Source organism: Lutjanus erythropterus, chromosome 18, assembly GCF_056507025.1.
Source record: "Lutjanus erythropterus isolate fLutEry1 chromosome 18, fLutEry1.hap2, whole genome shotgun sequence".
NCBI lineage: Eukaryota > Metazoa > Chordata > Actinopteri > Lutjaniformes > Lutjanidae > Lutjanus > Lutjanus erythropterus.
This window is the reverse complement of record NC_139334.1, coordinates 11,125,851-11,153,171: the sequence shown is the minus strand read 5'-3', so window position 1 is coordinate 11,153,171 and position 27,321 is coordinate 11,125,851. Positions and strand designations below refer to the sequence as shown.

General features: G+C 39.3%; 1 protein-coding gene across 1 annotated transcript; it reads left to right on the top strand.

Annotated features, from left to right (window-relative positions):
• Positions 1 to 3,569: 3,569 nt before the first annotated feature.
• On the top strand, positions 3,570 to 27,216 carry pgfb (placental growth factor b). The gene is made up of 7 exons (XM_084743140.1): positions 3,570 to 4,406; positions 20,462 to 20,498; positions 23,030 to 23,226; positions 23,494 to 23,573; positions 24,392 to 24,421; positions 24,508 to 24,570; positions 25,719 to 27,216. Exons 1-7 carry the CDS (start codon positions 4,341 to 4,343, stop codon positions 25,738 to 25,740), a joined length of 495 nt encoding a protein of 164 aa, XP_084599266.1. The 5' UTR covers positions 3,570 to 4,340; the 3' UTR covers positions 25,741 to 27,216.
• The last annotated feature ends 105 nt before the right edge of the window (positions 27,217 to 27,321 follow it).

Sequence of the window (27,321 nt, the reverse complement as noted above, 5' to 3'; positions counted from 1 at the left end):
GGCAAAAATTTAATTTTAATTTTCAAGCACCAAGTAACGACAAACCAGTTAACAGCTCACTGTGAACATTTCTTTCATTTTTTGAGGGTTTCTAAAACTCAAAGATTCAAGTTTATCTAAAGAAGAATTGTAAATTATTTCAACAAAAGATTGTAAGAGTGTATTTTCTCACCTTTTTTTTTTCTTTTACAGTGCAGCATAGTCTTTTGTAATGATTTAGATTCCATATAGTTTGAGTAATGTTAGCTTATGTTTTCAGCATAAAAACTTGACTATTTCCACAATAAAATATGTACTCAGCTAAATTCAGATCATTTAAATCAAAGATGATACATGGATGCTGAATAAATCTATAGTAATTGCAGTTGACTTCTGTCTTCCACAGAGACTTCGGTCTCCCTGTAGGGCTCTAACTATTGTTAATGAGATCCTTCAAAGTTAAGGGGCTCCCTGGCTCTCCACCTTCCCCTTGAAGGCCCCACTGTGGAGGAAACCAAAGCTGCCCCAACAATGATGAATGGACATCATTAATGTTGTTCATCTGTTTACTTTTTACTCAGCAATCTGGGAAAATGAGGGGTCAACAGCAAAAGGGAAATGTGCTTACTTTGGCACTCCAGTTCCTGAGAGCCACCCATTTGGTCCTAACAACATCAAGAGACACTGCCGACTGCGAGGGACTCACTGATGCAGCCAGCTGACCTTCCCTCAATCATGGAGCCTTATCACAAAACCCAATTAGAGAAGAGGTTTAGTTGACATTTTGATCTTTATATTTTAATTCTGGATGAGTTAAATCCTTCAAACATTCTTGATATAATGAAGAAATAATGAAGTTGTTTTTAAATCCTTGATTAGAGCCTTGTTTATCTGCACAGTAGACTGGAAATAAGCCTATTTCTCTTTTAGATCTTGATTTCATTAAGGAGACATCTTTCAAATGGGTAGTGTCTTGTTTGAATAAGTCTTTGAAAATGCTAAAATTAAATCTAAGCAGGAGTGACACATTTTCTTTTGTCCAAACACAACAACAAGAAGACACATGACTAACAGTCATGCTTTACGGTTTTAGCAAAAGCAGAGAAGGCCTCAAGGTTTTTTCACAGTCTGGCAGCACACAGATCCATCTTCCCTGGAATACGCTATCAATCGAGCCAGGTTTTCTTGTCTTGTCAGCGTGTATTTAAAGTGCAAACAATTTGAGTGATGTTATTTGGCCCTATCTGCTGGTGCACCTTGAAAAACACAGATAGATCACTGAGCAGATGGCGACATGGCATTAAGAGTCTGGCTCCATCCTCTGAGCAAACAGAAGTCTGTGTAGCAACGGTGTTCAGCTCTTCTATTCAAAATAACTGAAACAAAACATGAAAATCACTTGTACTGTATCACACAGTACAGTTGCATTACTTTTTCTTGATGATGAGTATCTAACCTCTATATTACAATGTCTTTTTGAGTGAAACAGGACAGGCGGGACATAATGTTAGAAACAAGGATGCAGAACAATATGGGGGACAGTGGTGAAATTTACCCCTGGACTTACCCAGGGAACCTCTGTCTCTCCTTTGATTGCTGTTTGTGCTTATCAAAATCGTGTCTTTCAATTGGTGCCTTTCAAGAGTGGACAGCCAGTTAAACCAAACTCCAAAGTTGAAGACTGATTGATTCATAGATTGAATTATTCTTAAGCACACGTCTTATTTTGTTTTGAGAAAAACATGATCGGACACTGATGTAAGAATACAAATAAATAGATTTTTTGTAATTGTTTGGCATAAATTGTGAAATAGACAGTATGATGGGGATGTGATCTGAAAGGGATTAAAAAATAGCACTTTTCATTTCATCTCAACTCCAATTTCACGACATACAAAGCAGAAAATAGCTCCTGGGTAGTCTTTTGTCCATCTACACTTGCAATACTGCGGCAATAAGGCGGATAAATAGACAGTCAGAAAAAGAAGATTGATACTGTTGTGAAATAAAACTTTCACCACCCAGACAATGACAGCACAGTGAGAGAGACAGGGCTAGAACAGAATAATTGTAGACTCCAATTCCCTGATGAATCACAGTTTGCTTCGCTTACATTCTGTCCTCTCCCTGAATTTTCAAAGAGCATCCATCATTGCCATGTAAGAGATACAATTTAGGAAAAAACTACTGTGATATTGCCCAGCTTAATTAGGGGAAATGTCTTTCAAAATCCATGACTGTTTGCATTTACTGACGCTCTGTCCAGGATGATGATGATGATGGCAATGGGGGTGGATGGTTTCCTCTGCCTAAAGTCCTTGTGATGTTTAGAAACACCACCACCACTCCTGAGTGTGGTCTTGTACAATAGAAGGAGGCAGTGGAGCTATTCAGCAGTGTTGGAGGAATGTGTGGAAGCCCACAAGGAATCCTTTCGTTCCAAGATTTCTCCAAACACACAAGTCCCACACTGAAGATTAACTCTATGTGTCAACAGTAATGGAATCTCCTTTTCTGTCTCTGCAAACTTGACTTAGCACTAAAGCCTCTGAGGAAAATCTCTGTGCACTGGTGGACTCAGAGGGGTGGGGGGAGTTTCGAAAAAAAAAAAAAAAAAAGATGCAAATGTGCCCTCCTGGATAAAATACGATAAAGTGTCCTCAGGAATGGGCCAGTGGAGAAAATGTGATCAAATGTCCACTAGGGTGGACTTCCAATGGAGAAAATCTGGTAAATCGCCTTCTAGGGCAATCATTCCCAAAGATTGAGTCAGGACCCACAGGTGGGTCACAGGAGACTTTATTTGCTTATTTGTGTTCTAGGGCACCCCTCCAGTGGAAAACAATGAGGAAAAATGCCCTTTACACTCTGAAAATAGGGTTTCCAAAAGGGTTCTTCCTGAAGGTCTGGGTCTAAGGGTTCCATTACAAACCCTTTTCATCCAAAGAAAGGATTGTTGAAATCCTTAAAAAAACTCTTTCGTCAACGGTTCTTTGTACCACAATATAAGAGGATTCCCTGTAGAACCTCCAGGGTGTATCCTAGATGAAACCCCTGGAATATAAAAGGGTTGTCGGTAAAACCCCCTGGATGGGTTCTTGTTAACACCCTCGGAAGATGGAGATGTCCTGGATAGATCCCCCAGAGAGGGTCCTGAGTGGAACCATTACACCATAGGTTTTTGTGGAACTTCTCATGAGGGCTTCTGGTTGAAACCTTTCAGAGATGGCTCTAGGTATAAGCCTTTGTAGTGAGATCTAGGTAGAACTTCTATTTGGACAAGCTAAGCAACTTTATAAGAGTTCAGGGTTCTCTTGCAGAAGAAGAGAGAAAGCATGGTTATGTGTATCATGACTTTTGGCAGAGTGGTGCACCCACCACATACTGCTGGTGCCCCTTTTCATGCTTTCTGCCCCTGCCCCTCAGAAAGCCTGAGTCCACCACTGTCTGTGTGCATCCTGGAGCCTTGCTGGGCTCATCAGTGAGTATACCATCCATGTCACCACCAAAGAAAAAGATCTCTGGGTGTTTACCTTGCCTGAATAGCTTCTGAGTACTCAGAAGCAGTTTCTCAGCATGCCTGTGTATACTGTGGTGTAAATCACCTGTGGTGTATAGTCTAGAATTAAGAAGTAAAGCAACAGCAGCAGTGTCAGTGACCATTACATGTTACATGGAGCTTAAAAGGGAAGTGGAGAAAAAAGCCTCATCTCATCATCAGTGAGTTCTGTGAAGGCAGATGAAGCAGAGCAGAGAGGAGCACACGGAGGAGAAGGGGAGGAGATTTTAAATGACCAGCCTGTGAAAAGGTAGTGTGGGGCAATTAGAGGCAAGTGTGCTTTTCTGCCGACTGGCGCTCGGAGCAGGACTGAAACTTTTTTTTTTTTTTTTCTTGGAGCGACTCTGGACTGACTAGAATCTTTTTTTTTTTTTTTTTTGACTTTGTGCACTGAAATGCTTTGTGAAACCCGGCTGCTACTGTCCCCTGCTGCAGACAGAGTCGTTTTAGGCTTTGTGCTTTAATTCGGTTGATTGTAAATGTGAATATAAAGACATTTTTATTTTTCTTGACAGTATTATTTTATTGTCCCAGCACCTCCGGTTCTCCTCTGGGGCCTTATTCATTAGTAAGCACCATCTACTTCATCAGGTTACACGAGGCAGCGGGGCTACGTGACTCCACTCATTCTCTGTATTACTAAACCACCGGGAACCGACAACTTGGAAATTCCGGGTCAGCATCTTTTTTTGTATTTTCTGAGAGGTCTGGGATTTGTTGGATTGGTTTTTTTTTTCTCCTTTTTTTTCAATTGTGTGCATCTGGAGACATTTCCCCCGTCTCCACCCGCAGACATCGCGAAATGAAACTGACTTTTGTCATCCAGACTGCGGTTGCTCTCTATCTGCTGCTCTGCTCACCTGCACAGGTAAGAAAAACTTCAAGCTCAGCAAGAGAAGAAGGGTATTTTCTGCCGTTTTAACCCCAAATTAGACTCATTATATGAAGATTTTGACACGCTTTGGGTCTGCTATTAAAACTGCAATGCAACTACTAGTGCAACTTTTGATATAATATTAAACAATTTGCCTGTTGTTTTATTTTATTAATTCCCCTTTATACAGTCAAATATCCATGTTTGAGTCACCAGAAGCCTGTATGGATGAAGTGATAATAACTCATAGTTTCCTGACACCTTCTCGACGTTTTGAATGAGCGCCAGTCTGCTCGGTTCATTCATAAGATGAAACGTGACAAACTGCATCACTCTGTCTGTGGAACACATGATGTAAAGTGACTCACTGTTATATTTGGCGAAGTTTGCTAAGCTTATAATTACAGCTGCATTATACTTTAAAGCCCAGCTTCACAGACGGGGTTTATTCCCTCTCTTGTGTGATGGGATCCTTTTTCTTTTTTCTTCTGCAGTGTACATTTCCATCAAAGAGACTCTCTTACATGATAGATATTTGAAAGTTAATACAAAGTGGTTTTAGAACATTGCAGCAGTAGTGGACACTAAGTACATGTACTCTATATACTACTCTGTACTGTAGTAGAAATTAAAAGTTCTGATAGTTACTTTTCAGTTTAGGCTGCAGTTTTAGGGTAAAGTCAGGTAATTTTGAACACTCCCTGGTAGATTAAATTAAATTGTGAAGACTTTGACTGTTACTTTTAGTACTTGCTGTTGATCTCCGTTATATTTCCATGAAGAAACATGCCAAGAGCCTCAAAAGAACTTAAATTTTATACAACTTTATACTTCTAGCCCACTATATCTCAGAGGGAAATATTGTACTTTTACTCCACTCCGTTTGCCTGACAGATTACAAATTTTCATAGTCCTTCTCTTTTGAGAAAAATCTTGTACTTCTTAAACTAAATAAACTACTTAAAAACCTGCTTAGATTAACTGGAAAATGCATTGTCACAAAGCTGAAAACAGGATGTTTTACTCATGAAAAGCAGACTTTTTTAAGATTCGTGGTTCTCAGTGACACCATAAACATATGATGACTTAATAAAATATGATGCATTGCTGCAGATTAACCTATCCAAAAGTATGAAAAGTAGTTAAAATGCAACACATAAATTAATGCAGTGGTAATAGGAATTAAAAACATCAGATATAATAAAACACTGGCATGGACCATTCTTCTGCACAATTTACTGAAGTGCAATTTGCTGATACTTACATACTTTTACTTTTACTTTTATACTTTTACAAGTTTTGAATGCAGGACTTTTACTTGTAGTAGAATATTTTCACATGGTAGTATACGCACTTTTACTTAAGTAAAGACTCTGAATACTTCTTCCACCACTAAAGGTAACATATGCTGGTGAGTTAGCAAGCTGCTTAGTCTGACAGACTAAAAGTGTTGGCAGAGAATCAGATAAAACTGGCAAGAAAGTTTACAGTCTTCCGTCTTTTCATCTGCACTCGCAGCTTTTCAGCCCTTCAGTCTTCTTTTATCTCAGCATCTACATGTCTAATGGGTACATGCAGTGTGAATAATCACCATGATAAAGATGTGTGTGTATGTGTGTGTGTGTAATGTGTGTGCAAAAAACTCTATTGAAACTTAATTTCAGGCCAGTGATATCACTGTCGGGCTGGCAGTAGTACAAAGCCGGTCTGTTCTCTGTTCCTTGGCATCGCCTTTTAGTCTTATAATGAAAATGTGCCAGAGCAGGACAGAACCGAAACTGGAGTGAGAACTCATTCAAAGGCCTGTGTTGCACTGCAGAAACACTTGTAAGAGTAGGTGCCATCGGACAGCGGGACTCGTGCCAACTCTTAAACCCATTCAGTGTCTGATTTCCTCCCGAGGTGGCTGGGGGCTGGCAGCTATCTGTGATGGCTCTCATGTTTAATGCAAAACCAGACCATTCCTGTGTCCATTCACTGCCGCTGTCACACTTCATACACTGCTGCTGTTGAACACTGTAGCAATTTCCCTTTTGACAGGCTGCAGTCCGCTGAAAGGGATTGTTCACCCCCAAAAGAAAAATCCATCTTGAATGTTTTGTCGTGAGTTGCCAAGTTTTGGAGATATCATCCACAGAGATGTCTGCTTTCTCTTAATATAATGGAACTAGATGACATTTGGCGTTTAAAGTGCCAAAAAATGCATTTGAAAAACTCTACAGCAATGTCTCTTTCTAGAAATCATGACCTGTTTATTCAAGATAATCTAAAGACTTTGTTTTAGGGGGTTTCATTTTCTTTCTACTGAACTACACTCCACCAACCGTATTACCAGTTGAGCTAGCTCAGTAGTACTAATGTTACAGCTCAGCTGAGGATTCATTAAGTCATTAATGTTTACATGCCACATTATTATGAGTATGAGGCTCTTGTCCATGATTACATGCACATTTCCCTCTGCATGGTGATACAGTTGGGGATTGTAGTTAGGTAGAAAGAAAACAATTTCAAAATGAAACTGCTTACAACTAATAGGTATGGATTTTTTCTTACCATGGTGACAAAGCAACATATTCCATGAGATGGCAGTTTTACCACAACTGCCTTAATAATTACGTAGTACAGGACTTTATTGAAGCATACTGTTCTAAGTGTAGCGTTGCTCCTTTAAGGAGTAAGGCAGTGTTCAAGTGTATGTGGCATGGAAGTGAAATGTCATAAAGACATAGTGTAAATGCAGCAAGTTGTCAGTCTGGCAGTAAATGTACAGTACAGATTACAGTGTGTCAGTTAATAAACGCTGCAGCTTCTCAAGATCAAGAAATGTCCCATCTGTTATTTCCCAACTGCTGGAAAAATTAAGAGTTAGCTGAGCAGGAAACGCTAATATTAAGCTAATGCTGATGTTAATGTTGTACCTTTACAACGTCGTCTTCGATGCGATCCAGCACGTGATGTCTTCTGTAGTTATTTATCAATTTTTTCATCTTGAAAACAGTTGTTGTTGTTAGCATGTTGCCACTGGCAATCCCAAAATGCCTACTGTGCAATAATTGATCAATCTCAAACATGAGATTGACCTTTCAAAATAAAATTTGTGGTGATGGCGTAATGAATAGGCATCACATGACCATGGTATTGTGGTAATGCTGTTATTGTCACAACCCTACATAATCCAAGGTCTCAGTAACAGGGTCATTATTTCTGGAAAGAGACATTGCTGTTGAGAATTTCAAATGTATATTTTGGCACTTTGAGCACCTCAGAAGTGCCATCTAGTTCCATTATATTTCAGGGTAGGCAGACGGCCAATATAGCCAAAACTCAGCAATGCACCCCAAAACAATCTAAATGGATAAATAGCACTACAGCTAAAAGGAAAAATATGTATTTTTGATTTTGGGGTGAACTGTCCCTTTAAAGAAGTATTATGGTCATGCTCTCAGGCTCTCAAGGTTGGAAAAAGCTCCATTTACCACTAAATTCTCGAGCCAGAGACTTTGCAGCTGTTGCTGAGTCGAGAGTGAGTGGGAGAGGCATGGGATCACCACATCGCCACTAATCCTCATAATCAGCTCATGGCCTGCTCGGTCAAAATAGGAGTGACAAAATCCAGGGCCCTCAACATGTAGCAGGTTAAATGGTTCCCCGCTGCCCAAAAGACTGACAGCAAATGTAAACCAAATCATCCTGAGATTCAACAACCTATCTGTCAGGTCATACAGACTGTGTGTGAAGGTCTGAGCTTGTTATTATCTGAGGTCTTTCTCTAACCCTCTATTTGCCACTCATTGCTTTATGTTGAAAGACTGGCTTAAAAAGGAAAGGTTGTTAAAGATTTAGTCATAACTACGTCTCAGGAACCAAATGTTTCACATTTTTAGCAGACAGGCAACACTCTTTTCTTTTCTCAGACTCCTCTGGTAGGTGTCTGTCCTGCCAGCTCCCACAGTAAACTGTCAGACTGGCTTACCAAAGTGGAAAAAGCAAACATTGGTCATGTGGTTGGGAATCCTATTTATAAATGTCTGTCTTAGTGATTCTCCAGCCATAAATATGTGCCACTAATTGATAATGATGATTTCTCATCACTGTCACAGTTGGAGCTTTGTCAGCAGCCTTGTGAATCATGCAGTCATTCACGTCCGCTATGAAACGTGGAGCGGCCAAGAGAGGGTGGAGTTTACTTAATAATTCTGCTTTACTACCAGAGATTTAAGACATAGCTCAGCATGTGTGTGTGTGTGTGTGTGTGTGTGTGTGTGTGTGTGTGTGTGTGTGTGTGTGTGTGTGTGTGTGTAACATGCAGTCATTTATTATCAAAGGAAATCCTCTGTGATTTAAATGTGTTTAATGAAGCAAGGCAGATGTTTATTGTGGCTTATTGCATGCTTTTTATTCTTCATATTGATTTAAGTTAGTTAGATTGTTATAACAGTGTATTACAGCAGGACTGAACCTTTTGTTTCTTGTGACCTCATGGATAACGTAATGCCTACTTATGTCCCATCATGCATCAGTCTCAGGCCAAAGTGTGAAATAGACACACCACTCCACTAGATACCATGTCTGTATCACATTTTGCCTCCTCTAGGTAAGAAAAGTACATGCATGCTTGGAAGTGCAATTCCAGAAAGGGGCGATAATGACATGAGCAAAGGACAAATGTAGTATTAAAGCGCCAGTGTGTAGGATTTAGTAGCATCTGGCGAGCCATCTAACCCCTCCTTCCAAGCGTGTAGGAGAGCCTAGAGTGGCCACAAACCTGGACCTTGAAGAGTGAGAAAGTCCATGTTAGGAGGAGGCCTGGGTGGATGGATAGGTAATAACACAGGACTTTTACACAAGAGACTGGTTTGGTTCCTGTGTGAGGCCGAATATTCAGTGCTGATTGTTGTAAGGAAGTAGTAATTTTAACCCAGCGCATGATGTTTTCCCAAAGTCATTGTGTTGCCTAAACCATAACCAAACCGCGGCTGTCACCTGAAATGTCTAAAGCCTTATTTATGCTCCGTTTACATACAAAAATAGATACGTCAGTTTCAAATGACGTATTTCCATGCATCTTTTGGAATGGATGTTTTGCAATACATCCACTAGAGTGTGCTGTTCAGAGTCAAAAGTTATCCCATAGAAGAAGAAGAAGAGCCAAAAGTTTCTGACAACAACAAGCATGGCAACACTGAAGGAGGTTGTAATAATGTACCTCTTAAAAAGAGGCAGAAGCCGAGGAGGTGTTGTAGACAGCAGTGGGCAGTGCAGCCATTAAATATGAATTCTTTTCACTAAATGACAACAAATGTTATTTCCAATACTTCAGGATTTTAAAATAATTTTACCCTTACCCGCTGAGCTACAACCCCCCCGCTGTCCCTGAGAGTCATCTTGCAACCTCTTTTTGAGGTCCCAACCCCCAGGTTTGGAACCATTGGTGTACTGCAACCAAATTCCAAACTAGAATGCCATGAATTACAGCTCTGATCAACACATGAGACTAGTCATACTAATACTACTTTGTTTTAGTAATTCTGATTGCTTTTCTTTGTTAATCGTAAATATTTTATGATAATTTCCTTTTAAAATTGAAAATGTTCACTTATTTTTCATTACCTCTCAAGGCCAACCCGTAGGACCTTCACAGACCACCAGCTGGCTGCAGGCCATACTCTGGGTATCACTGGTGCACTATATTTTAGAACTAAAAGTAGTCGTTCCTTTGTGGAAATGAGCTGTCACTAGGATTGTGCCGATGGATGGTGCCATTGTCCATCACGATGACTGACAGTCATCGACCACTGAGCCCTCAGCCATTGTAACATCACGATTTGAAAGCCTGCTGTATTTGAGGTAGTGTCTCCCCTCAGAGTTGCCATAGAGTTGTTGTCTTAGTTTCGTTTCTGACGAGGGGAAAAAGGAGTCTGTTGGTGCTATTCATTGTACTATGTTTCCATGTTGTCATTATTATTTTGTTTTTAAACACAACTAAGTTATGGACATGTGGTGCCAAGACGAAGACCTTTTTAGATCCAACATGTTCAAAGCTGACAACTACAAACATAACACTATGCAAACAGTCATTGGTGTTATAGTATATAAGTAGGACATGGCTGCTGCTGAGGATACAAATTATGTATCTGCATAGATCAGTGATGATGAATTTATACACAGTCATTAGATGCAGTTACCTTTTGCATAAGAAATATCATGTTGTGATTTATCAACAAGCAGCTTAAAAATTGCCAATACCAGGTAGAACATTGTCTTGATACCTGTGATTTCAGACCATGTGTGCTCTCTATTGACATGTACAGTTGTGATTCACGCTCTTGAAACTGTCCTGGTCTCTTACATATGTTGCTCTTGATAGAAAGTGGAAGCACCTGGGTTTCCCTTCTGAACAATGGTGCCCTCTTGGTCACCCTGTCAGTGAGGCTGTCCAATGGAGAATATGATATAACTGTCATCCACCGGTTATTTTGTTCACATTCCTTGACACATTCTCCTGTTGGCACTTCCTGTGTTTAACTATAAACTACACACTGTGCGTGTGCAGAGTGTGTGCATGTGCCTGTGTTTAAACTACAACACTGAATATTACGGCTTAAATCCTGCTTCACTCTGAGATTGGAAGAGCTTTGCCAAAATCTGCAGTGCCTGTTGGCTCCTGCCCATTCGACATATTTCCCCACCTTATTATTAAAAGCACAACAAAGAGATTGTCTGTATGCAATACCTCGTCTTTATTGTCATAGTGACTGTGTACATAAGAATGCAAGTGAAATTTTTCATCAATAGTTACTGTTAGTCAGCATTTCCACTTGAGTGCTGGAGAAATCAGTGGAGGATAAGAACTGTAAGCCTCTTTGGTATGAGATTACACATTCTTTGTCTGTTTTAAGGTCACAGACACCAAATATAGGAAAAACTTCTGTCCTAATTCATTTGACTTTGCGGTTAAACTCATCACTTTACCCGTGAAGTATTTTCCTGATGTCTTTGAGCAAAAATGTCTCTTGAGTCTCAGCTCCTGCGCTTGTATCTGTGTGTGGCAGGACATGACGTTACACAGGTGTTTCCTTTAAGTTCACAAAACAATACTTGAGTCTGACCATCTGTATTGCAGAACATGTGCCTGTGTTTGTGTTTACGGTGTGTTTTTCCAAGTGTAGATGGCATGATGTCACATTTCCAGTTACAATTGAGTTTCATTAGAAAAAGTGATTCATAAACATCCAAAACATCAACAGTAAAAATCATGAGCAGGTTTCAGTTCTTCATGATCAAACAGAGTTAATTTTAAATCGAGATGCAGCTCAGTTAACTACAATCAAACATTAAAAACTCTTGAAAACTTGTCTCTGGCTCTCTCACGCGCTTGCACATCTTTGCAGCTGTCTACATGCAGGGTCATGTAGTGATAGTGACCTGCTGACTGATAGGGCTCTTATTTGTGTTGTTGTGGTATTTCTCCCTAGTTGTAATGTCCCGGCCCAAGGGAGGGTCGCAATCGCAATCAGGAAATATGGATTTCTCCTTCCTCCTGTGGAGGAGGAGGAGCGGTGGCGCTCGGGGCAGCCGTCTACTCACCAAGCTTTAATCTCCCATCTGGATGTAATTTACTGTGGTTTACACAGGGAGAACAGCGTTTACTGTAATAGAGACCACAATTACCACCGGTCAGCCTTATCTCAAGACCTGTGTCGTGTGTGTGTATGTTTGTGGATGATGTGCATGGTTTATGCAGTAGTTGTGTGTGTTTGTGTGTGTGTGTGTCTTAGGGGGGACATTTGTGCATGCATTAATGGACTTATACTGAGGAAATGGTGTTTATCTAAATCAACATTTTTATGGACCCTTACCTCTTCACTGTCAGTTGACCCTATTTTACTTTTTTATTCAGAAACTAGACAACCACTCCAAGAACACATGATTGTTTGTAATGTTTCCAAACTCACTGCAGAAGCCAAAATATAATATTAAAGGATATAATTATCTTTATCGTGAAAAAGAATCTTAGGAGGAGGAATAGTTTGACATTTTGGAAATGTGCTTATTCGCTTTCTTGCTGAGTAGTAGATACCACTCTCAAATGTGTGCATTAAAGAGCCAAGAGACAGTTAGCATAATTGACCCTTTTAGAACATTGGTCAACTCTCTCCTTTCCGGTTTCCTGCCTTTAGATATGTTATGTGCAAGGCTTGTCTACATTGAAAAGAAAATCAAAATTTAAAGGTTAAGGGATGTTGCTGGGGGACCTGTAAAAGCCACAGTCAGTAACTTCTCCCAGCCAAGACAAGATACAGCACACGAACACATCATAAAACCACAGTTTGTTATTATTGCATCTTGGTTTTTTGTTTGGATTAAACCAACAAGATATAATATGTCTATTAATGAGCTGGAGAGGCGCTAGTAGATTTGGTTACCTTTGGACTGAGCCAAAATAGCTGTCCCCTCTATTTCTAGTCTTTAAGCTAAGCTAAGCTAACTAGCTGCTGATGAAATTGCATTTCAAAAGTATCTAGTTTCTGTATTGTGATGCATTTCAGAGTGAAACAGGAAAGGAAGACAAGAGAAATTTGATTTTAACATTGAAAGTGGTGGCATTAAAATCCTACATACCGTGCTGTTTCTAGCTAGCTAACTAATTAATCTTAGCCCTGTGTTGCTAAAAGTTGAAGACTGATTGCTTGGTGGATGTCATGATATTATTAGGGGAAATTTCTTGGTTTAAGACTACACGACAAGGTCACTTCATCTTTTTTTTTGCAGCATATATTGTCAGATAGGTGCTAAAAATGACTGGGCATGCGATCGGGTTAAAAAGGCATTTTTCATTTCATCTCAACATTAACAAACAGATTGGTCTTCTCGTCTAGCAATCACCAACTGAGCATAAACAAGTAGAGAACTGGAAACAGAAAAACTATGCAGGATTAAGTACCCATTTGGTGTTTCATGATTGTTAAAATATATGGTTAAGGCACTGTATGTATTTTAAAATCATACAGTAACACATGTTTATTTATGCTACTTTGTGGCCTTGACTTGTATCACAGCCCAGCTTAAAGTGTGCCAGAAATTTCTGTAGAGTAACTCTGGATTTCAGAGGCGCCATTGACCCACATTGCTTGGGAAATTGTTGTGGCACATTCACCACATGCTCTGTTAACATTTCTTGGTGTTTTGGCATTGCTCTATGATCACAAGCCCTGACCTGACCACCCTAGAGACCCAGCTGGAGACTGTCAGACCTGTAATGGCACCGCTGTCATTGTAGGTTCACCCACCGCATGTATACAAAACAGAACCTGGCCTTCTTTTGTAGCAGTGGAGAATAGATACAGTGACCTGCAGGCCCTGTGAGAGGCCTGAGAATTAATGTCGTGGTCATGGTGCTGATGATGTGGAATCTGGCTCTCGATAAAGGATGGATGAGGAGGATCAGTGAGGCAGGGAGGTAGCGCTCTTTCTCACTCGTCTGGCTGTCTCTGTGTTTGTATTCACTTGTTCTGCTTTAGTGCTCTCTGTCCTGTGTGGTCTCGTGTTCACAGTCGAGCTTCAGTCAGACCAAAACCAGGACACTATCCCAACCCCAGGCCTATATATTTTCACTGAGTGAAGCTGGAGATGCAGGTGCTTTACTGGTCTGGATTATGACTGGGACGTTTGCTAGCTTTGCTTTTTTTTTTTTTTAAAGATTTTTTTGCTGAACTTCCCCTCTGCATGCATCCCCCAAATCACCAAACTGTTCTGTTAAAGAACAGAATTAGTTGACCGAGATTACCAAACCACAAGCCTGCATCTCATCTGTGGCTTGTTTATCCACACTGTCGCCCTCACCGTATAAGGTTAAGTTTGAAAGTAGACCCTTCTGGAAAGCAATGTAAATAATGGCATGATGCCCAATTGAGCTTGGATTATTATTTGCCAGAGTCAAGAAGAACTGAAGAGGGGTTTTCTAAAACCATACCAAATTAATCCAAGGACAGCACACTGAAATTACAAGACATATCACTCAGTTTGCTGTTACCAGCGAGTCTGCTGAAAGACTTTGCCAGCTGAAGCCTTCAGTCTGTTGACTCAACTTGAAAGTGATCATTGTGCAAGCTGATGATAAAGGGGCTTTGATATAGGTCTACAAATCTGATACTACATTTATATTAGTATTGATTTTCATATTTTATCACTAACAATGATCTTTATAATTTTTTATCCCTCTCCTGTTCAAACTACACCAAATATGGTGAAATTCTTGTGAAATGATGGTGGAATTTTTTTCTCAGCCACAATGTACCAACTGCCAAAGAACTGCTGCGATGACTGATTTAGATTGATGAAAATAAAAGCATTTTGAACAGAATTATCTACTTGGAACTACTCTTAGTGGAGATTTAGGGCCAAGCATAAGGGAAAAAACTTAGTGAAAGTTTTTTTTTTTTTTAATTTTGCATTTTGAGAATAATGTCAAGAATAAAGTTGAAGTAACTTTATTCTGGCATTTCAACTTTTTTGCCATTCAGCTTGATTATCGACGTATTTCAACTTTATTCTTAACATCTCAACTTCATTGTTGACATTTTGACTTTATTCTCAACATGATATTCCACTTTATTCTCGACATTTTGACTTAATTTGCATGGTGCAAAATAAAATAAAAATCCTCCTCCTCTGGTTTATTTTTCTCATGCTTGGCACTAATACTAAAAGTTTGACTTAATTCAACAACTCTGTTGCAAGAGCTGCGACCAAACAACCCGGTCATGGTTGATGTTTTTATGTAAAATGTTTTCAAGTCTTTGTTTATTATTGCATTTGATTATCTGGATTTAAAGCATAGTGAAAGTGGTTCACTTGGCTTCTTCAAATACATTTCATTTCACATTATTTGGAAACAAACCATGTCTCACCCTTACGATCATTGCTGTTGTGCAATCCAAAGGAAAAGAGAAACCTAGTTTACTTAATCCAAGTCTGCAGAATCTTCAAGTCCAGTCATGTCGCAAGAAGTTGTCATATCTTTTAGACTAAACTGGCAAAAAAAATATATATATATCTGCATTGGATTTTCATTACTTTACATCTGTAAGTCGTCTCCGTTTCTCTTTGGGAAACACTCTATGGAACCAGCTGGCTGCTGTCCAGATCTTCTTGGCTACCGGCCAGAGTACCTGCTGTTGAATTACCCATAAACCCCCCCTCCCTAGCTTGACCCATAAAGTTGAAAAATCTTTTATGACCATTATGCTGGGTCCCAATCATGTTTTGCTTTCGCTCCCTACGCATGCTGCCCTTCCTCTGACAGATGGAGTTAAGCGAAGAGGTTAAAGATGACGCAGTTCAGCTGTGTGGGAGTTTTAGAGTAATGAGGCCCGGAGCCTCTGCGGCCTTGACAGCAGGAGCCCAGGGACACAACAGGTCCTCTGATCTGACCCAGAGGACGGACAAAACTCTCAGCCAGCAGCTTATAAACTCTCACCAGAGACTTTAGAAACAGGCCAGGCTAGTTTACAAAGTGACTTTGCAATCAAGCATGTCAGCCCCTAACTGCCACAGCTTCATTACTGATGCAACTGCTATAGATGTTTTAATCTATCCTTTTCTTGTTCAAACTAACTTCCCTGTCCGTTTTTCTGCAGTCTGGTCCATCTTGGTTAGACAAAGGTCTCTGAGGAGCTGCAAACAAGGTCAAACAACTATGGGACAGTGACCAGAGGGGCAGGGGGAGTATGACCCTGATCAAATATCCAACATGTTAACTAATGAGAATAGCTTCTCCACTAAAGTTCTCTGGCACAAAAGATAGGGCAGTTAATCAGTAACCATATTTAACTAATTTATTCAAGTAAAAGTGCCAACTGTCACTTACAATAAAACTCAAATGCAGTAACTCCATGCTTTTACAAGCTCAAATTCCATGTTAGAAATTGTATGATTATGATCTATGATTCTTTCATGCTGTTGTTCAGAGTAATGAGCAATGTTAGCAAACCACTTTGGGTATTTCTCATTTTTGACATTTGACATGATTACGCAAGTAATCAAACATAATTGCAGGCTGGTGATTCATCTCGTAACAACTTTGACACACGTCAGTGAAACATCTATGAGCTGCCCACTATTTAAAGGGATAGTTCAGATTTTCTTTTAAGTGTGGTTGTTTGCGGTACTTATTCATAGTCAGTGTATTATCTACAGTAAATGGCATTGCTTCGGTTTGGAGACGCAGTAGGAGTGCTGGTGTTGGAAGCCAGGCAATGAACTGTTCAGTTCATTCAGGATCAGCCTATAAAAAAAGTATTAAAAGTATTTTAACCACTTTACTTTGCTGTTAGACAGTCTTTTCTTGCAGGAAACTGCTGTTATATACGCTAAACATCTCTCTCCAAACCGACCAAACTCCACAGGCAAAAACAGTACTTTTAATTTGCAGAACACATGAATTGCTGGTCAACAGCTGCCTAGATTGGTAAGTTTATTAGTGTTATTGTGTGACTTTAGTGTTTAAAGGTTTGTTCAGACTCACCAAAGTCACACAATAGCATAAACAAACTAAGTTCCTATGTTCTGTGAGCTAAATTTACTGTTTTTGGGAAAGGTGTCTGGTTGGTTTGGTGAGAGTGATATTTGGCTTATATTTCCCATCAGAAAGGGCCCTTTTTTAGGTGGCTCCTACAAACTGGGGGCATATCGATTGACATCATTTGTAGGTAATACACTGACTGCGAATTATGAAGCACCCCATACAACCCCACATAATAAAATTTGGACTATCCCTTTAACCCCAACATTATATCACTCATCTATCTCTTCCTCACTTCAGCATCCATTTTTTTCAATGTAAATATATATCATAGATTGCTCCTTGCACATTTGATGTTACCAAATAAATTGTAATAAAAATCAACCTCTAGCTGCAGTTTAGTAGTTACATATTTCCCTCCACAGTTGCTTTTGGGCATTGTCTTTGATGTTTAATTGTGCATCAATAGGAATATATTTTGTGTTAGATTGTGCAGAAAATAGAGCCTTCACAGTGGAGATATTTTTTTCCTTTGTGCGGTGCTGTTGTTGTTTTTAATCTGGATTGGAATTTAAATGATTTCACAACAGTTTTTGTATTTTCCAAACCCCAGATGTTGCACATGCAATACAGAGCACACTGGGTTGAGGTATTCCATTATTAGCCAAGAGCAGAGGAATTTATAGTCAGGTCAAGTCAAGTTTGCATAGCCCTCGATCACAGTTAGTCTCAGAGGTCTTAACACCCACATTATGAAAACAATAAATGAAAATGACACACGGCAACGCTAGCCCCTCACTAAGGATGAGTCAAAACTCCCTGAAAAAGGTCATCAGGGACTGAAGTGAGAGGACTACTTAGAGAGCAATCCTGCCACTGGGATTTATTAGACAAGTTTATACACATTTAGTGATGTAAAGAGGCTCTCCCTGTTCCAGCAGAGCTGAATAACCTCCAAGTCACCATTAATCATTCAGTAATACTGTAAGTGCACCACGAGGAAGGAATGGCTACGTGAGGCTCTTCATGCAGCCTTTTATAATCTGGCAGCGTCTTGTGGCCAGCTCACTCATCTGTTCTCAACCACAGGAGGTGCCAAAGACGCTTCCTCGCCATGTCAAGGCTTAACCCATGACCGAGGTCAGAAATCCTCCCCACCTCACCACATTTCTGAATGGCAACGCGGATCCAGAGCCAAAAAGGCCTTGTGATGTGGAGCGGCCTCATAAACACGCATAGACAACAAGAGAGAGAGCAGATCATATGCCAAAGGATTTATTTGATCTGCCTGGCATTGTTGGAGACAGAATAAAAAAAAAAAAATCAATGCCACGGAGAGGGGAAGTGACTTCAATAAGTTAAACTGAACTGTGACTTTCCCATGCTGAGCATGAAGCAGAATCTGCTCGTGCAGCTCTTATCCTGTGGTGCTGTTGTAAAACCGACACAGTTCAGTGAATGTCACTCTATAGAACGACTCCTCTGTCGGAGCAACAGCTGTACATTAGATGAGCAGCCACTTTGGAGGAAAAGGGAGACCCTTGTACAGAGCCCCCTAACACAGGAAGGACTAAACCTAAGTGCACGGAAGCTCTTCTGTAGCTGTTCATATCTGTCATACGGTGGAGTCCCACTGATATATCGGCCTAGTTCATATGAAACAGCTAGCAAAGTGCTTGTTGGTTACATGTTTCCTGTATAATAGGCAGCTAGTGAGAGACTTACTGCACTGATTGGCATATACAGCAGCCAGTAATGCTGTTGTTACAGCCCCCGCCATGCAGCTAAAGCAGTCCTAACCCGTTCCCAAACTGAGAGTTCCCAGTTAACACGGCTGGTGATGGTGTTCACTGACTGCTGAACCTGGTTCTGTTTCCCACGAACAGCAGCTAACAGTTATGATTAGTTACTGTAGTAACAGCTAAGCTAAAGCGGTCTGTCCATCAGGAAACTCTGGGGTTAAATCATCAGGAGTTGAAGCTGAGCAGCCGGAAGACATCAGAGGGAAAACTAGTAAATATCTTCTCCATAAAATATGATCCAGCTTCACAGAATAAAATGATTAAGTTATTGTTTTGTTAGTGTACGCTCCTGAATGCAGGATGAGTCATTCAAGAGTTTTAGTTTTCTAGAAAAGACAAACATTACAAATACCCAAGAATGTATACAAAATGATTTTTTTTGTCATTGTTGGACCAGATAATGTTGTATACATGACGTGTAGCACAATACATATGTGATAAAAACACATTTCAACTCCATGTGACCTTTAATACAGGCCTAAACTATATATTTTGTTCTAAGTGTCTTTTTATTTCTAGGTATTTATAGGCAAATTATAAAAAAAACAATGAAGTTTACTGTTTCAGTGTCCTGACATCAAGTTTGTTGTTAAATTGTGATATATCCCGCTTCCATTACATATCTTTTCTACGTTTATTTGATAACCACATTTGAGGAATCATTGCAAAAAATGTGTGTTTAGTATTTCTGTATTCTGTGTGTTATATTCTGAATAAAGAGTATTGGCCAGATAATATATAATAATAGTTATATAATTGGCTTCACTATCAGTCAGGCTCTGTCATACAATATGTTCTGTTGCAGAGAGGACAGATCTGTCTCAAATGCACTTCACTATCTCAGTGACAGCTTTACGGGAACCTCTGAAATGTTTGTGTGAGTGTGAATGCATCATCATCATTAAAGCAGGACATTCCTCTTTAATCACATACTTTGGAAAAAAACAGCTCAGTGCAGCACTGTGCTGACGCTAGTCAGTCCTTACTGCCAACGTTTGGAAAAGTTCTTGTCTGTCTTGTTGCTATTATATAACAACTTTTTGTCCAACACGTTCAGTTAATCTAACTCTCAGTGTTGCAGTATAAATGTCATCAGGTGTGCGTGCTACACAGAGACTGAAATGTAACACCAGTGATGAGGAGGAGAGATTGCGGAGGCAGGTTGTCTGCCGCCGCTGGTCCAGCTCTTCTGCTGGAGGGTATTTTATCAAACGTGTGATTTCCCTTCCTGAGATGGAGTCAACTAGAGGTTTTATGTTTTCCCAGGCAAATGAGAAATGCAGTCTGTTTATCATGGGGTGATGGGAAAAAATCAAGACAGAGGGGGAAGCCATCAATGGGAAAATAAATAGACAGCTGAATCTTACACCACAGGAAACAGGTTTTGAACCTAAACAGTTGGCAGACAGAGGAGTAGTGATATACTATATGAGACTGGATCTGCTGCTCGTCAGACAGACTTTTCCACTGCAGGCTGGAAAAAAAAAGGTGTGTGATCATCTACTTTATTTCATTGTAGTTCCAGTTCTCACCACTAGAGGACACAGATGTGTAGATGTATGAAGGCGTGTATTGAGGTAGTGGAAGGTGTAATGTCCCTAATGCTTTACATTATCTGTTTCATTCTCAACTAAAAGATTAAAGGTTTTAATCTATATTATGAAGTCACAGCAAACCGCATTAAATAATCATAATTTTGTTTTGTTTTCTTTCCTGTTTTGCAGAGTCTACCCTTGTCAGACTTGAACAGTACAACTGAAGGTGAGAATTTCTGCTTGTTTTATTTATGAAATCTTCTGTAATTCTTGGGATTGTTCCTTTTAAAGGTCTTGTGTAAGATTTAGCAGGATTTATTGGCAGAAACAACATAACAAAATAATTTTCATTATTATGTTTTCATTAATGTATAATCACCTGAAAATAATAATTATGTTTTTGTTAACTTAGAATGAGCTATTTACATCTACAGAGTGCACAGGTGCTCTTACAGAGCTACAGACGCTGCCATGTTAAACTCAAGAGAGGTTGTCATGTACTGCACAATTAATCCTAAAACAAAATCACAATCTCAATTCACACATCTATGCAGTCTCATTTCTGTGATGATTCTTTAGCTCCTGTTTCCCTTTGTGTTCACGTCATGCTGTAGTCAGATGCTGACTTGCCGATTTGCTACGCAGCATTCCCAGTTATTATGAATCACACTCACACCATGAAAAGCAAAACACGCTAGTAATTCAACAGTGACGCATACAACTCAGTGTTCTGCCATTTCCCTTCCTCATTCACAGCACTAGGCTGTCAGTCCGTGTATTTAGCATCAACTGAAACCATGAAGGACTTTAAAATGAGATGAGATCAGATGAGAACAACTGATGCAGTGACTACAATGAGTGTGTGCTTACAGTAATTTTATTATATATTTTATATATTCTCTTCCTCCGTCACATCACTGTAAATTAATGATGCTAAAAGAGAAATAGACTGAATGTTAAAGACTTGTGGAACTTGCTGCCAGAGGATTAGAGGACTTGTAATAGAAAAGGCCAGATAAGCAGCAGACATACGGCCAGCTCAAGGAGCTGTAACTGGCCGATGAACTGGCCCTCTGTGCTGTACGACATTAGAGTTCGTGGCCTCATCTCCCTACCGTAGATGCTTCCCCCAGCCGTCTCCTCCCAGCCTGTCTGCTTTTATAAACAGCTGTTGTGGTGTCAGGCTCCATTCGGTGACCCCCGGAGGTCACCGCAGTCCCAGAGGTGCCTGCGGGGCAGCTGAGCTCCAGCTCCAGCAGGGTTCTGTTCATGGCCATGTTTCCAATGTTTGTTTTCTCTTCCTTCTATGTTTGTTCGACCGTAGTTGTCCCTGTTCCTCCCCCACAGACTGTGCAACTGGGACACTTTCACACATATACCCCCACAGGAAGGCGTACTGTACATTAAACAAACATTTTTACTTCAGAATGAAAACAGGATACACACTGGCATATCGCAACTGGTTTTATGTTTCTGTGTGGTATAAGGTTACCATTACTGTATTATTGAGGGAATTACTGAAACTGTTTGTGTTTGACAGTGCATTTGATTTAAGTAGGAGAAATAGTTTTTTTTATTTTATTAGTTTATTCTAGTAGATCTAATTATACTTCAAATACTCTAGGACTGTAGTCAACCAAATAAAATCTTGGTCAACTGAAATTCTACCTGCTCTTAATCAATGTGGAAAAAAATCTTTCAGCCACAGTCCATGCTACCTGGTAGCCTGAATGGGTGCTAATTAAAGTTGTGCAGCCAAGCAAATGAATTCCTGTTATTTTGGCCCTTTATTTTTCACACATAGCTATTTTTTTTTTATCTGTGGGGCATATCTATCAAGTAAATCTGCATAGAGCTGTAACACACTCAAGTGCACAAACTGACAAGGGTCATTGAGCAACAACAAAGCTAAAGCTAGCTGAGCTAGTGAAGCACTGCCATATAAACGTCTACAAAAGGCAACATGAAAAACAGTTACTGGCAGCTGAACTACTACTCCTGTTATTTAGTTTCTTCAAATGAAGCTTAACGTTCACACAGTTTCTCTCAACTGTCTCTCCATGTTGCAACATTAGTCCAACATCACCCCAGCCTGTGGGAATAACCACATTAGCTGTGCAACAAGCTAATGCCGAGTTCAATGGGCTAAGCTACAAAATAAACACTAAAACAACATAAAGCATGACAAAACCTACAGCTGTTAAGTTTGAAGTCGGGTCGCAGACAGCTGGTTTTTATCCATCACTGAGGTTGAACCGTTAGGGGTCACCCCTCATTGAAAAGGATTCAGACGAAGTGAAATCCACACACGCTGGCATCAAAAATAAACTTGATCCATTCAGCTCTTCTGTCCCCAGAGGCTGGGGCTTTGTGGTCGCACTTTGACAAGGTGTAAATTAGTTTGGATTAAAATAAATGTTCAATAAATAGTCTATCACTGAAAAATAAAACACATCAGGTCTGCATATGTCACACTCCTGAAAGTAATGGATTATGAAGTGCTTCCCTGCTCATGAAAGTAACAAGAGCATATCGACCAACCAGTCGACTAACCAACCACAAGTTGTCAATCCTGACATACACAAACTCAAGTAAGTTGGATGTTGATTGCACTCTGCACTGTGGACAGAAGCTAAAGGTGGACATATAATGCTACTCTGTAATATCTGACCAAGATTTCTCAGAAGAAACACAGGCTGACTCTTTTGTAACTGCAAAGTGCGTGGCCCACACTCTGCCTCCTACTCTTATCCACAGTGTTGATGTTCCAAGAAGTGTGGGGTCGCAGCTTCTGCCGGACCATTGAGAAGCTGGTGGAGGTGGTGCAGGAGTACCCGACGGAGGTGGAGCACATCTACAGTCCTTCCTGTGTGCCACTGGTGAGGTGTGCAGGCTGTTGTGGGGACGAAAACCTGGAGTGTCATCCCACCCAAACCACAAATGTCACCATGCAGGTAAAACAAGGATATGGTACAATGTAATAAACCTTTTTCGCGGTAGCCATATTGAAATAGTTGGGTAAACACAGGTGTAGTAAAGCTTTTGCAGTGAGCCAACAAGCACGATAGCAGGTCCCCGACGATACCATAATTAATATCACTGGTAACACCTGTGTTTACTCTGCTATATGTCAAAATGGCTGTTGTGAAATTTGCTGTGAGCCATTGCTGTATGTTTTGAAACTGCTTCTAGCGATAATCTTGACTTGTTTTATCCCTCAGCTGTTGAAAATCAGGCCATCAGAGCCAGGTCAAGAATATGTTGAGATGACGTTTGTGGAGCATCAGACATGTGAATGTAGGTAAGAAAACAAGTCGTAATATTTGACATGAAATATTCATAAACATACAATTCCAACCCTGGCTCCTAGAAGTTACATTTACATACTATTAATTTATACCTCTTATACCATGAGTGGTATTTTATCAACATAATAAATGTATCTGTCATAAAATGTTCACATTCAACGCATCTGCAAAAAGTACACCAAAAATATACTTTAGTTGTTTTCCTACAAGCAACTAAAGCATGATTAATACTTTGGTTAGGGAGGTTAGGTTACTTTATTAGCACTAAACCAAAAACCACAATTTATTCCTAAAAACTTAAACTCCTATTGCAGTTTTGTTGCCTAAACCTAACCACATGACAGATGTGAAACTCATCTACTCCAACCTCCTCCATATGACTTGTGTGTGGTGCAGAAATGTAGCGCTTCCCTCACTAAAAGAAGCTGTCAGTGAACATAATCCAGTCCAAGTTTCCCTAATGATAGTAACTTAACCATACTAAAAAACGCAAAGAGATTGATTGCATGTGTTTCCATATTCAGATTTTTTTCTATTGTTGTTGGCCATGAATTACGTTTTGATGTCACCTGCCTTGTGACTTTGACACACAGTTTGTTGATGAGATCCATGTCTGCAGATTTTTATCTTCCCTAGTAAGTTAATATCCAAAATATTTTCTAATTTGAGCAGGTTTTTTAGATCAAAGATTAGAATTAGTAGTATGTAAGTGTAATTTCTAAGAGACAGGGTTGGAAAATGCTCAGAATGACTATTACCCAACATTGCACATAAATGTTATTTCTAATTTATTGAAACATTTACTCCTCAGAGTCAGGAAACCTGTTGTGAGGGTTGAAAGGTAAGAAGATGAATATTTTGTTGAAAATAATAATATTTTCCATTTCGGAGAATTAAGGCTTATTGGTGACTCTGTTTCTCTTATAGGAGACGACAAAGAGGAAGAGGAAGGAGGAGAAAGGAGAAACAAAAAATGAAAGAATGTGACAGGTGATGGAACAATCTGGGGAGGAAAAAATCACATTAGAAACTAATGTTTATTTTCATTATGGATTTATTACTTTAGTTGTTTTGTCCATAAAAATAGAGATGTTTTCCTGATATAAATTCCGATACCTGAACTTCGTGTATCAGCTGAGCTGGAGTATCAATGCAGTATCACTGTGCTATAAACATGTATTATTATGTTAAAAAATATATATTGTGGCAATTGTTGGCCTGGTTCAGGTTAACCCCTTTGAAAAAAATGAATAAATACATAGAGAGGGTGAATGCCATAGAACATGACTTCATCATCCTGGGGAAAAATAGCATACGTGTTGATGGGAAGTAGCAGGGTCCTGTTTCTGGATTTAAAAATTACGTGGTATTGGCTTGGGGCATAGATATGTGTGCCCAGCAATATTTTTTGGTATTGAAAGGCGTCTTTTTCCAGTTCTCCTTCTGATGAGAAAAGTGTGATGCAGATTTGTAGTCATGCAGAGAGAGAAAGAAAAAGAGTGAGAGCTCATGTGGACTGACTGCTGCGTAATATACTACACATGATGAAACTATTCATAAAGTCAGTCTAAAATTTGATTGTGCACTCAGTGATATATGTATGTATATATATATATATATATATATATATATATATATATAAATATATATATATATATATATATATATATACATATATATATATATACATATATATATATGTATAAACTTGCCATTATAGGAACAGTGGGTAAACAACCTCAAGCCACAATTTTGCATAAATACATGCACTGAAGGTTTGCTTCAGCACTTGCAAACAAGAAAAGCACTACACTTCTAAGTATCAGACGCCAGTATCGATAAGGTACTGGAACAACCCAACAAAGAAAGTTAAAAAATGCTGATGGCTGCTTCTCAAAGCCCAAGGTAACGTCGTCAACCCAAAGATATTCAGTTTACTGTCAGAGAAGACTAAAGAAAACAGAAACTATTCACAAAAATGACCCAAACAATGAATTAATCATCAAAATAGTTGGCAATTAATTCAATAGTTGAGCACTAATTCACGAATCGACTAATAATTGCAGCTCTAATTTATATACTCTACAACTATCGCTTCAAAACATTACAAAAGCTTTATTCTTTCTTGTGTATTTCAGGTGCCAGACCCCTCGCAGGTAACTGCAGTGGCGACCTGACCATCCTGTTGCAGTGTGGCTCACTATTTATTTCCTACCCAGCGACACCATCGAGTCTCCTCCGCTCATCAATCAATACTGTGTCTGAAGCCAGGGACTGAAACAGCTGGGTTGATTTGCTGACACGCCCTCCAGCTGATGGGCACAGCGTTTGTGATGACCAGCTTCAACATGAAGTGTGTTTTGATTGGTGGAAACACTGCTGTTACACACCGGACACAATGGACATGCCTGGGAGCCAGTGCAATGTAGAACCAAACAGACCGATGCCTTCTCTTTTATACTTGTTATTACTGTATCAGTTATTGTAATTTGGTCGTTTCTTTTGTATTTAAAGATGGTTACACTTTTTAAAGTCTATATTTATTGATATAGCTGAATTTATTTGGACCAGCAACCTTTAAAAAGTTTGTCATCCTTTGTTCAAACATTATCAAAGAGGTCTTGACTTGTCATAGCAGCATGAGTGTGCAGCTGCTTTGTACATGCAATAATGTAATGTCTCCCTCTAGTGTTTATGGAAACAGTGTTCAAAACTGCTCTACAGGAAAGTATTTTTTCTAGGTCAAGTATACAAATAAGATTAGAGAAAGGACAGTGTTGTGAATCACAATCATTTTTCTATCAGTTATGAAAGTATAGACATGGGTTTGTAGTGTTTTACTGTCAATTCAGACCTAAACAAGAACAATATTTATCAGAAAGGTTTTATGTCCATAGAAGACTGTGTGTAAATAAATAACTGATATACCAAATTGTCAAAAAGCTAAATTGTTCGTTGGAATCTATCATTGTTTTGGAGGGTGTAATACAATGTTAATTACAACTGTCTTTTAAATTAATATGTAATCTATTCATTGCTGAATCCATTCAGAAAAAAGGAGCCGGCCAAAAGGAAAAGAAAATGAATGGGTACAGCCTAGATAACCTGCAAGAAGCTGTGTTTTAATCATACAGACATGTCAGTTTATTTTAAAGCACACCAGGAAGTGTGTATTTGGCTGCAGAGCGGACGAGGCAAGCCTAGTCGGATTGGGCAGATCAATACTTCCGCGATCAACACAATCAAGCACCCTCACTTAGTATTGATGGCTATTAAAGAGTATCAATTATAATTATTGTTTCTTGTTTTCAATGTGATTGCAAGGTTCTCACACATGTTGAAGCATTGCTGTGCTTTGTGCAGTGAAGCAGTGTACATTTATGTCCAGTCTGGTGACACAAGACTCCCACAAGCCCACACGACAGGTGTCTACCTTTGACTGTTTTTGGAAACACTGCAGTAAGGAAGGGATCAATTGAAGTAGTGATGTAAAGTGATGTCCGTTTGTATTTTTTATTTTTTTTTTCATGTACTACACAAAGAAAATCTCTATGAAACTGTAAAAATTAACATTTTTACTGTTAGTATTTTTATTTCTTTTAAATATTTATTTTGTAATTAAATTGTTATGGTTGTAAGCTTGTCTTGTGTGATTTATTTTTATTAACTAACTTATTAACAAAATAATAGCCTGCTACAATATTTAAAAAAAAATCATATGCAATTAAATAAAATGTTAGA